The 12,361-nt window shown below is 44.4% G+C and overlaps 2 protein-coding genes across 9 annotated transcripts in view; one reads left to right on the top strand and one right to left on the bottom strand.

Moving 5' to 3' along the window:
- Nucleotides 1-3,885, bottom strand: part of ERC2 (ELKS/RAB6-interacting/CAST family member 2) — a 1,001,125-nt gene extending 997,240 nt beyond the window's left edge. For 3 of the 6 annotated variants that reach the window (XM_025272991.3, XM_025272992.3, XM_025272989.3), the window contains exon 1: nt 3,736-3,884. The gene's annotated coding sequence lies outside the window, so the exon portion shown is untranslated. Of the gene's footprint in view, nt 1-3,735 lie in introns of all 6 variants that reach the window. The other 3 variants (XM_044934212.2, XM_025272988.3, XM_025272993.3) reach the window with 2 other exon arrangements.
- On the top strand, nt 3,743-11,975 carry LOC123331051 (translation initiation factor IF-2-like). Of its 3 annotated transcripts, XM_044934213.1 has the most exons (4): nt 3,743-4,318; nt 4,508-4,635; nt 4,878-4,937; nt 11,354-11,975. In XM_044934213.1, exons 1-4 carry the CDS (start codon nt 3,743-3,745, stop codon nt 11,373-11,375), a joined length of 786 nt encoding a protein of 261 aa, XP_044790148.1. In that variant the 3' UTR covers nt 11,376-11,975. The 3 variants fall into 3 exon arrangements, 2 of the variants coding, with proteins under 2 accessions (XP_044790148.1, XP_044790149.1); XM_044934214.1 differs by lacking the exon at nt 4,878-4,937; XR_006547505.1 differs by lacking the exon at nt 4,878-4,937 and having other exon boundaries at nt 4,513-4,635.
- Nucleotides 11,976-12,361: the final 386 nt, after the last annotated feature.

Below are 12,361 nucleotides of genomic sequence, written 5' to 3'. Positions count from 1 at the left end.
AGAATAAGTACCTGTTGCTGTAAGTCCAGGAGTTTTGTTACACAGCAAAAGGTGGTTAATTTTTCTTTTACCATTTGATATAATTTCACGTTTCTTACATAATCATTCATTTTGCTCCTTTTTTTCTCATAAAAAAGAAGTGATTGAAGCATCTCTGTCTTTGGTACACCTAATCATTTTTATCTTTGGATCAACTATTTTAAATTTATGAGACCTACATTATCATTAATATCAATGCTTCTGTTTTCCTTTTGTTCTACTATCTTTCTAAAACAAGGAAAATCACAATAAAGTATCAAGGAATAATATAAACATTGCTAAAACTCAACTGTTGGCTGGCAGGTAGATCTCCCATATGACAGCCAACGTGTTAAGCTATTAGCTGATAAAAAGGGGTTATTAAAGGAAGTCCTGCTGCTGCTGCTGCTAAGTCACTTCAGTCGTGTCCAACTCTGTGCAACCCCATAGACGGTAGCCCACCAGGCTCCCCCATCCCTGGGATTCTCCAGGCAAGAACACTGGAGTGGGTTGCCATTTCCTGCTCCAGAAAGGAAGTCCTAGTAAAACAAATAAAAATGTTAATTGTACAAAGTCAACGCTACCAAAATCAAAGACTATCTATTGAGGTGAATTTGTAGACTCCAATACCATTCATCTAAACTCACTTTTCAGGATACCTATTTTGGCAAGCCATGACCATTGACTTTCGTCAATGGGAAGAAGACACTGAAAGGCTAGAGTCTGTGGCTTTTGTTACATAAAAAAGCAAGAGAGCCATATTGTTGTAATAGGATAATTTTAAATATAACTATATTTAATCACTAATTAAAAAGAATCCCTTTGTAAGTGGAAAAGAAAAGAAAATTCCTATCCTTTAGAGAAGAAAAAATAAAGCCAGTTAAATGAAAAGAGTATGTATTCAACTAAGACTTATTCGCAACTCCAGCTGGAACCTTAAGGTATCAAGGAAGATGGAAGAGTGTGCATGTTATTTTGTTTTACTTTCTTTGAAGTTATCATTAAGTCTGGAACCAAATTTCCTTTGGGCTAGAGTTGACATACTGGAAATATACAACACACAAAGTTATCTCATTTGCTTGATGGTGGAAGAAAGAGCCTTCAAAGTGGCGAGGCAAACAGCACAGTGAAAAGACCATTAATATCACAGTGGACTCTTAACAGAATAAGCCCTATGTAAGCTGGAAGAGTACACACTCCAGACTGAACCCATGCAGACTGCAGAACCAGAATTTGAATTCAAAGCCATGCCCAACGTCACGGGGTCTGGATCAGAGAAACATGGGCTCAAGTTCTCACTCTCACACTAAACTGTAGCAATATACCTAATTTATTTTTGTTTCCTTATCTATAATTTGGGGATAATAATAGTCCTACCTACCTCATAAGGGCTCCTCAGATGGTAAAGAATCTGCCCACAATGCAGGAAGATCCCCTGCAGGAGGAAATGGCAACCCACTCCAGTATTCTCACCTGGAGAATCCCATGGACAGAGAATCCTGGCAGACTACAGTACATGGGGTCACAAAGAGTCAGACACAATTGAGTGACTAACACACACACACACCCCTCATAGGGGCTCTGCAGGATTTAACAAAGGAAATACATGTAAAGTACCCCTAAAGTGCTTGCATATGCAATAATAATGATGATGATAATTGACAAACCTGGCTCCTACATGAGGACTATTCTAATCAGTGTACTCTAGCCCACAATCTGTTCATGATATGTTCAATGCAGAGCTTTATATTCACATTCAGGTACGTCTTCTGTAAGGTGACAGCTCTCCGGATCAATCGGTAATTTTTCCACTGAATTAAGGGAGAAGAGTATTGAAAAATTAGCCATTCACTAATAGAGAGTTGAGAAGGATCTGTTCTTCTACCCACAATCCATCCACCCTTGAAAATCTTGCTGGTGAAAGCCATGCTTCCATCACGATTCACACACCACCCTCCCAAACTGTGAAGGCTTTAATTAAAGCAGAGATGCAAACCAACAAGATGGCTCATGTTAGAAGCAAATTCACCTTAAAGGCAAACTCATCTACCCTCCAGAAAGCATCTGGCTTGACCCCACTGCCACCTCCAAACTGACATCCAAACTGGCAGGTTTCACTTCCAGAAGTTGAGTTACACCGTCAAAAACTAAAAGAACCCCTTCTATTCATGGTAATTCAAATAAAGCATGTTTGCCTGCTTTGAAAATATCTTTATAAATCCCCCCAATAGAGCAAAGAGCTAAGTACTGTATACTGAGAAACAATGTGACTTTACAAGGACAAGATTGACCATAGGAGACAAAGTGCCACACCCTTTTCCAGAAAGCTCAAGAGTAAATGGTATCTCTTCTAAAGCAGCTGCAATTCTAGAGAAATCAGTTGACAATTCTAATCCCCAACACACTCTCCCATTTCATCCTTTATACAGATTCATTTCATTTTCATTTCTAAGCCAATGGCCTGAGCATGCCCAACTACTACAACTAAAACGGGGGTGACAAATACAAGTGAAGCATTCTTGCTTCTGAGCCCATTTTTGAAGAGTTTTCTTCCCGCTTGTCTGCCTCTCACAGCTGGAACCTCATACCTGGTGTAAACCAATAGTTAAGTAAAACCACTGATTTAAAAAGCCAACCAGGAAACTAACCATGACAAGTGGGAACTGCCCTCCTCTCTCAAGCATTGATTGGCTCTTGAGGTTCCAGCGGTCCCCGTTCTGCCCACATAAGTGGCAGGTGTGGCTGTCAATCACGGAGGGAGCTGACAATTCACCGCTCCGGGAGTAAATTGCCTTTCATCCAGCAAAGGCAGGTAGCCGCCTAAAATCGATCTGCTCGTAACAGAGGGGACCCTCCCTCTGAGGCAAGGAGAAAAGAGACCCTTAAGTACAAAATTAAAAAGGCAGGGCCGATCCGAGTTTACGAGAGCTGTTTTATTATCCCGCACCAAAGCAGCCCTAATCTTCAGTGTCCTAAGATGATCTTTCAAAGGCTCGGACAATAATTTAAAAATAAAATGAATAGGCACAACCCTCTAAGTATCCCTTCTCTTGTATAATTCGGAGATGGGAAAGGGGACAGAAAGCAGGTCGTTCAGTTTAATTTCACATCGTATTCGTTTTCATGGACCACCACACCACCTCCTACTCCTCGCCAATAAATCCGGCTTCATTTTCCCTGACACGGATTTTTTTTTTTTTTTTTTAAACACGCTCCTCTCGGACCCCACCGAAGCAGCCAGGTACCCCACCCCCTGGGCTGGGGCTCCACCTTCCTCTACTTTGTTCTGCCTGGGGATTTCCCGAGACCCTTGCCCCTGCGAACACCCCCACCCTTCAAGGCAAAAGGGGGGAAAGCCAGGCGAAAGAGGGGGAGCAGAAAAGAAGAAAGGCGAGAGCAGTCTGGGTGGCTGCCGGGGAGGGACTGCGGGAGGTAGCCCGGGCCGCCGGGTCGAGCGAGCAGCGCCCGCGCGCCGGAGGAAGCCGTGCACTTGTTCCAATCCGGGGGTTTCTACATCAAGACAAATCCGCCCTTAGGCCGCCCCATCCTTTCCCCCGCCCCAGCAAGCCCAAGTAGAGGCGGGTGGTTCACCCCTCGGCTACCCCCGATAACGCATTGCAGCTCCCCACGAGTGAGGGGGACCCGGCATGAGGGATGCCCCGGAACGGCCGCCCCGAGGGAGCCGGGCGCCCAGCGGCCCTGGCCCCGACGTCTCACCTTTCTGATGCTCGCCCCGGGGCCGTCCCACATGGATTTTTACAACCTCACGTCTCCTTGGCCCCGGGCGGCCGGGAGGAGCCGGAGCCGGCGCCAGAGCCGGAGCCGGAGCGTGCAGGAGCGGGAGGAGGAGAAGGAGGAGCCGGGCGGGGAGGGAGGGAGCAGCGAAGGAGGAAGGGCGCCGCTCGCAGGGCCGAGGCCGGGCGCCGGGCCGGGCGGGGCCGACGGCCGAGGGGGCGGCACCCGCCGCAGTCCCGAGACGCGCGCTCGCGCGGGCGCAGCCAGACCTGCGCTCCGCCGCGCCCCCAGCCCCGCCGCTCCGCGCGCTCTCTCGCTCGCTCGCTCGCTCGCTCTCCGCGGCCCTGACTCACATTCCCAGCATTCCCGAGGAGCCGCTAGGGGGGCCAGGGCAGGGACGCGGGCACCTCCGCGGGGGGCAGCAGAGAGCGCCCGGCCCGGGCAGGGTGCGGGCGCTGGGGGTTTTCAAGCGCCTCTTCCCGGGAGGCCACAGTCTCTGAGCTTCTCATCTCCATCTCATGTTCCCGATGCTCCTTGCCGGGTACCCACCTCCAAACGCTGCCAGGTACTCCGGGGAAATAGGTGGCTCCAGCGACACGGACAGGGATGACACTTGGTGGAGGGGATGCAACTATCTTTCAAGTTAAGCTTTAGAGTGGGAATCGAGGTTTCCTTACCCTGGCACCCTCCCATTAGTTTAATTTTCTTTGGGAGGCTGAAGGGATTTCACAAAGCATATACTTGTTCCTGCAAGGAAAGAAGAGAATGGAAGATGAATGGAGCAAGGAAAAAATACCAACATCATCATCATCATCATAGCTGCCATCATTCACTGAGTGCCTCGTCTGCACCCAGCAAAGTGTGTGCATTATCCTATTTAAGGTAGGACGATGGTGTCAGTTCATTCACATTCATAAACACTTGTAAATACACCTCAGTATAATGTGCACGAGGAGTTGGACAGGATTTGCATTGGAAAAAGCTCCCACCCAACAAGTCTGGAGCCCCAACTGCTACCATTGTCTATTCAGGGAGTCCAAAGGTCATGGAAATCTCCAGATTTGGGCTCTCTCACTGAGTAGTCAATTTGCAGGACTAAAGCAGTGATTTCCTTCCTATTTCAGTGAGTCTTCTGGACGTTCAAATGAAGCAAATCCAGACATGGGATGTCTGGGTGAGCAGAGGTATGGAATCATCCAAGACCAGGGATGACTTCTTTTTTCTTCCTCTCAGAATTCAAATGTTAAATGAAGGACTTTGCCTGTGAAACAGGAGCATGCCTTCCTGTCTCAGCCCAAGTGCCCTAGTCCTTAAGCCTTTCTTTGTGTGTGTAGGTGCATGCCCTCCAGTCTTAACTCTTTGCGACCCCAGGGACTGTAGCCCTCAGGCTTCTCCCTCCATGGGATTTCCCAGGCAAGCATACTGGAATGGGTTGATATTTCCTTCCGCAGGGGATCTTCCCACCCCCAAAATCAAACCCACATTTCGTCTCCTGCATTAGCAGGTAGATTTTTTTTTTTATCACTGTGCCATCTGGAAAGCCCAAACTTTCCTTTTACAACTGGTATTTAAGATTTTTCACAGACTCATGGCCCCTGAGGTCTCTTTGCCCACATCCTCTTCTGTCAGTCACCAAAAAAATCAGCGCTCATTCTATTGACCTGCATGCTCTGTGGACAAAAGCAAGTTACACCTATTGTGTTTAGTTTCCCATGTACATTCATGATACCCTCAAGTGAAAGGTTTGCTGTATAGATGACTATATAAAGCCTTTTCAGGAGTCCTTTGAGTAGTCCTATAATCCCATGTCTTTCAAAATGTGACCAACATTTTATAGAGTACCTTTTATGTGCAGTACTTATGTCTTCTCAACTACTCTCACAAAAACTCTGTAAAATGTTGCTCTCTTTTAGAAAAGTTGGATAACATGTCCAGCTAAGAGTGTATTTAAATTTATGCCTAAGGTTCACTACTCTTGGGCACCCTATCTCTTTTCCTTCAATCCTTGGATTCTAAACAGGAATGCTTGGACTTCATGAGGAGAGTTTGTTTCCCAGAGAGATCTATGGTTCTCAGCAGATTTCTTTCACATTGGGTCCTTGAAAAAGTAATGAATAATTGCTCTAAGGAGAAAGCAACTTTATATAGAACAAGGACTGGAAGCTTTATGGATCTTAAAAGTCACCTTTATCCTTTGGAGACTTAGCTTTCTTACCTGAAAAATTTTTAAAAGCTGAACCAAAGGATCTTAAGATCCCTTCTAGAACCAACATTCTCTAACTTGATATTTAAATATGTATATAAACACATCTGGTATTCAAAATGCTTACAAGTAGCCCTTGAGGGCTAAGGACATAAAAGTGTGAAATGTGTTATGTTTTATAAAACCTGTGCATAACAGGTTTGAGGTGCCATAGGCTCCAGGTTCTTTGTTGGTTTTTTTCTGTTTTGCTTTGCTTTGTTGTTTTTTTACATTTTTCTCCATCATGGTGAACCCTTCCAGCAAGTCAGAGGAAGCACACTTTGTGCAGGTACTTTTTCTCACATATTCATTCATTCATTCCCTCCACAAATAGTTACTAAGAATCTAGTCTGTACTAGTTCCTGCAGGTTCAGAGCCCCTGCCTTCAAGGATTGTACAGTATAGTTAAGTAGACAGACAAGAAAACAGGCCATTACAGTATCTCTTAGAAGGGACAAGGCTCTGAGAATTGTAGGAGCATAAAGGAAGGAAAAATGAAAAGGCTCACTTAAACTCAACATTCAGAAAACTAAGATCGTGACATCCGTTCCCATCACTTCATGGCAAATAGAAAGGGGGATAGTAGAAGCAGTGACAGATTTTCTTTCCTTGGGCTCCAGAATCACTGCAGATGGTGCTGCAGCCATGAAATTAGAAGATACTTCCTTATTGGAAGAAAAGCTATAGCAAATAGAGACAGCATATTAAAAAGCAGAGACATCACTTTGCCAACAAAGGTCTGCATAGTCAAAGCTATGGTTTCTCCAATAGTCATGTATGGATGTGAGAGTTGGACCATAAAAAAGGCTGAGTGCTGAAGAATTGATGCTTTCAAACTGTGGTGCTGAAAAAGACTCCTGAGAGTCCCTTGGATTGCATGGAGATCAAATCAGCCAATCCTAAAGGAAATCGAACCTGAACATTCACTGGAAGGACTGATGCTAAAGCTGAAGCTCCAGTGCTTTGGGCACCTGATGCAAAAAGCTGACTCAATGGAAAGACTCTGATGCTGGGAAAGATTGAAGGTAAACGGAGAAGAGGGAAACAGAAGATAAGATGGTTCAATGGCATCACCAAATCAATGGACATGAACTTGAGCAAACTCTGGGAGATAATGGAGGACAGGGAAGCCTGGCATGCTGCAGTCCATGGAGTCGTAAAGAGTTGGGCATGACTTAGCAATTGAACACCAAAGGGAAGACGATCAACTTTTTGCCTTGAGGTTCATAAAAGACTTCCCAAGGAAATGTCATCAAATTTGCTTTCCATATCCAACTTTCCTGCCCTATCCTGTGCTCAGTCTGAAGCAGCAGTCTGGATGCTCTGTGAACCCAACCAGAGGAGATCAAATCTGGTGGACATTGGCCTCTGGGTGAGTTGTCACAGACTGTCTCCACAGTATTTGAAACTGTGCCATGAGAATAAGTCAGCCAGTTGGTACTGAATGGTGAGCTGGCAGACCATGGTGGTCCAACTCAGAACCATGGCACCTAAAACCATGATGCCAAGGAAAGCTGGTCTGTGGAAAGGAGAATAGAGAGCCATATAGACAGAAACCAAGATGCCTAAAAGGCCTGAAAGACTTAGATTGTTAGCTGTTTACTTGATATCCCCAGTATAGGTATCTAACTAGCATCCCAAACTTGATTTTTCCTAAACAGGACTCTGGATTTTTATTACTACATATCAAGCCTCTTCTCTTTCAGAGTTGCCCATTAGATTAACCACACCACTATTTAACTAGTTGCTCAGGTCCAAACTGAAGAGCAACTCTGATTTCTCCTTTTGCTGATTTCATAGCCACCCCACCAGCCAGTTCTGTCAGCTCTACCCAGGGCCATATCAGAGCCTGAAGCAAAAGGGAAACTGTTTATAAGTAACCCAGAACAGTCATTCACCATGAGAAGAATCTAGTTAGCTGAGAAACAAAATGCCTAAACAACTCACAGTTATCTAGCTTTCTTAGGCATTAGGTAATGTGTCAGTTCAGTTCAGTTCAGTCGCTCAGTCATGTCCGACTCTCTGCGACCCCATGAATCACAGCACGCCAGGCCTCCCTGTCCATCACCAACTCCCGGAGTTCACTCAGACTCACGTCCATCGAGTCAGTGGTGCCATCCAGCCATCTCATCCTCTGTCGTCCCCTTCTCCTTCTGCCCCCAATCCCTCCCAGCATCAGAGTCTTTTCCAATGAGTCAACTCTTCACATGAGGTGGCCAAAGTATTGGAGTTTCAGCTTCAGCATCAGTCCCTCCAATGAACACCCAGGACTGATCTCCTTTAGGATGGACTGGTTAGATCTCCTTGCAGTCCAAGGGACTCTCAATGTGTACATATCTCTTTACAAGATAGATTTTAGTTCAAGAGAAGTATCACTGGACTGCCACAAAAGAAAAAAAGGCCCCATTACCTGATCAACTGGCACCTCTATCACTACAACTGATTGGCTCAGAAATAATCACCTGACCCTTAGGAAGCCCATCTATTGGCTCAGCTAAGCCAATCTAAGCCAGTTCTCTCTGCCAAAAATATTTTAAGAATTTTGTAGCCCTAAGCATCATACAAACATATCAAAACCCAACATTAAAAAATATATATCCTTTTCCCTGTAGAAATTTTTTAAAGTTTTCTTTAACTTTGCTTTTAAAATTATTTGACTAATCCATTTTATATACTTGTGGCTTTGTCCATAATTATCAAGCATTCTCAAGAATTATTGTGAGATGAAAAGAAAGATCTAACTTACAGTTGTTTTCAAATGAAATGTGTGTAAATGTGTAAAGCCATAAATCTGTGTTCTGTAGATATTTATAATTAAACATTAATTCCTCATTTACAGTTTTCTGTATATCTGTAATCTCAAGGCATGCAAGTCTTTCAGAAGTTTGTAAAAAAAAAAAAAAACAATGTTGATTAAATTCAAAATTATATCCATTTATTTAGATCCTTGGTTTCCAGTAACTTTACATTTCTGTGATTCTGGCTACTCATGAAGTCTGACCACCTTTGCTGTCCTTGGGTTCCATGAGAGGCCCCTGTGTCCTTCCAATAGTTATATACCTTCTTTTTTCTGTCTCAGGTAGCCTGAGCAAGTTTCTCTTCCTTGCAGCCCCAAGTTCTCCCAGAATTGGAAAATCAGCTCCCTAGTGCAATGGCGACCCACTCCAGTATTCTTGCCTGGAAAATCCCATGGGCAGAGGAGCCTGATAGGCTGCAGTCCATGGGGTCGCTAAGAGTTGGACACGACTGAGCGACTTCACTTTCAGTCTTCACTTTCATGCATTGGAGAAGGAAATGGCAACCCACTCCAGTGTTCTTGCCTGGAGAATCCCAGGGACGGGGGAGCCTGGTCGGCTGCCATCTATGGGGTCACACAGAGTCGGACACGACTGAAGCGACACAGCAGCAGCAGCAGCAGCAGCAGCAGTGCTTAGACAAAGCCCTTCAATCCAGTTCATCAGACTGCAAGGAGATCCAACCAGTCCATCCTAAATGAAATCAGTCCTGAATATTCATTAGAAGGACTGATGCTGAAGCTGAAACTCCAATACTCTGGCCACCTGATGCGAAGAACTGACTCACTGGAAAAGACCCTGATGCTAGGAAAGATTGAAGGCAGGAGGAGAAGGGGACGACAGAGGATGAGATGGTTGTATGGCATCACCAACTCGATGGACATGAGTTTGAGCAAGCTCCAGGAGTTGGTGATGGACAGGGAAACCTGGTGTGCTGCAGTCCATGGGGTTGCAAAGAGTCTGACATGACTGAGCAACTGAACTGAACTGAGCTTCTCAATGTTCCGGCACTGCTGAAAATGCCTATATTCATCTGTTATCTTTACAGCTCAGAATCTCTCTGAGCAAGGGAAAAACATTTGCCCAAAGGGTCGGTTCTTGGGAGAGAAAGCATAACAAGCCACCAGTAATGCTTCCCTGATGGCTCAGACGGTAAAGAATCCACCTGCAATGCAGGAGACCTGGATTTGATCCCTGGGTTGGAAAGATCCCCTGGAGGAGGGCATGGCAACCCACTCTAGTATTCTTGCCTGGAGAACTCCTTGGACAGAGGAGCCTGGTGGGCTACAGTCCATAGAGTGGCAAAGAGTCATACATGACTAAGCAACTAAGCACAGCACAGCACAATGTTTCTTGAAACCAAAATGGTCTCCTTTACCCAACTTAACCAAGGATCTCGAAACTCTACAAAATACCTGCTTTAGGGTACATATTTGAAAACTCACTGAGATAAATGTCTGAATAATCATGCTAAGTGCTCTATACATATAAGCCATTATTCAGTAACAGAAGAATTGTTCATGTGAATTTGAAGAGTGGAATCACAGTTGTATGGCAAAAATAGATGTTATGGCCCATTAATCAGCCTGCCTCAGGACAGGGGCCAGTGCTAAAGGTAAAACAGGGCCTGGACCCAGGAAACAGGGGAGGGTGCTTGTTTCCCTTCCAAGTGTTGGGTATATATCCTACCACCTACAAAAGTGGCTCAGATAACTGAATGTTCTACCACCAAGCAACCCTTCAAAGCTTCATAACTTACGTTGCCAAAAATTCATGTCTTTCTTGAGACAGACTTTGGATCCTGTTCTGAGAAACAGAATTCTTTTCCAAACAAAAGCCTTAACTACACAATTAAATGAAAGGGAATGAATTTGCTTGGAGGAGAAAAATGAAAGAAAACAAGTTATTTTAAATGATAAAAATATGTAGTCAGTTGGCAACAGCTTTAGAATGACTGCTCCTTGTTCTAATGAGATATGCTATCAACTGAACATTTAAGTTACTTGTTTAGGACCTTTTTTACTTAACCTTTTAAAAGAAAAAAAAAATTTTTTTAACTTACAAAAGAGGAGCTGGTTATAAAATAAAAGGCCAGCATTCCAGAAGAGGTGAAAATCTACCCTCATAGACAACTTTTAACAGCCTAATATATATTCTCTTGGATTTTTTGAATGTATATTTTTAACAAAAATTGGGTCTAGTTATGGTTTTGACTTTCAGTATCACTTATACCCTTCTAGCTTTAGACCTCACTCTTCTAGCTTCAGATATTTTCACATTGTATCCCCTCCTTGGCCACAGTGGTTGCTACAAAGGCTAAACATGTGGCCACAGTCAGACCAATCAGAATTCTCTCCTGGGATTTTTTTCAATAGGACCTCTGCTTTGTTTTGTTGTTTTAACTTTTTATTTGGTATTGGGGTATAGCCGATTAATAATGTTGTGATGGTTTCAGGTGAATGGTGAAGGGACTCAGCCATACATATACATGTAGCTATTCTCCCCCAAGCCCCTCTCCTATCCAGGCTGCCGCATAACATTGAGGAGCTCTGTTCTTTTCTAGGCAAGGAGCTATAACAATGTGATAACAGAGTTGGCAGCATCCATGACTCCACTGCCATGGAAAAGTTTCTCCATGGCTGTCTACTACCTGCAATCAAGAGAATCCTCATATACATATTCTTCTGCAATTTTATTTTCAGCTAAAACTACATCATGGACAGATTCCATGTCAGGGCAAATCTCCCTCTTCCCTTTCAATAGCTGAATATAGTCAATTCTGTGGATGAATGTTTGTGACTTTTTTCTAGCACCAAGAACATAAGAAGGTTTTACAAGTGATAAACACAGAAAAATATATTCAGACAGAAGAGCTGTAGCCACATCTTAAGTGATGATGATTGTTATGCAAATGAGGGACCAGCACTAATAAAGTTTAAGTAGCACTTATTCCCCAGCCACCCATGCAGGACTCATTATCCTTGCTTTAGTGAGACTACTTTGTGCCATTTAATACCACCTCTGCTAGATGACTAAGGCCTATGCCTTCTGCATCCCAGTTTCTCTACCAATCTACTAGTAAATTTGAACTCATCCATTCATTCCAAGGATCTTTAAACCTCTGTTAGAGGAACATTTTGAGGGAAGTTGAGAGGAGGTATACATTTGCATTAGGTATCGAGGCCTGGAACCATAAGTACTGTTGCTGCTGCTGCTGCTGCTGCTGCTAACTGGCTTCAGTCGTGTCCGACTCTGTGCGACCCCATAGACAGTAGCCCACCAGGCTTCGCCGTCCCTGGGATTCTCCAGGCAAGAACACTGGAGTGGGTCGCCATTTCCTTCTCCAACACATGAAAGTGAAAAGTGAAAGTGAAGTTGCTCAGTCATGTCCAACTCCTAGCAACCCCATGGACTGCAGCCCACCAGGCTCCTCCATCCATGGGGTTTTCCAGGCAAGAGTACTGGAGTGGGTTGCCATTGCCTTCTCCTACTGTCTAATTTGAAGGGCTAAAGATCTGATACCCAGTGTTTCAACTGTGCAGTTTCCAAGACATAAAGAGTTAGACTTCGG

Source organism: Bubalus bubalis, chromosome 21, assembly GCF_019923935.1.
Source record: "Bubalus bubalis isolate 160015118507 breed Murrah chromosome 21, NDDB_SH_1, whole genome shotgun sequence".
NCBI classification, from domain to species: Eukaryota; Metazoa; Chordata; class Mammalia; order Artiodactyla; family Bovidae; genus Bubalus; species Bubalus bubalis.
Note: the sequence above shows the minus strand (reverse complement) of the source record. Positions and strands in the feature narration are given on the sequence as shown.

Bases quoted from the DNA above. Each gene is read 5' to 3' on its own strand.
- LOC123331051 (XM_044934213.1), top strand. From the start codon at position 3,743: ATGCTCGCCCCGGGGCCGTCCCACATGGATTTTTACAACCTCACGTCT. The intron at 4,636-4,877 runs GTAGGACGATGG...TTCCTATTTCAG, and splicing joins TGTGCATTATCCTATTTAAG to TGAGTCTTCTGGACGTTCAA. The intron at 4,938-11,353 runs GTATGGAATCAT...GTTCTTTTCTAG, and splicing joins GGATGTCTGGGTGAGCAGAG to GCAAGGAGCTATAACAATGT.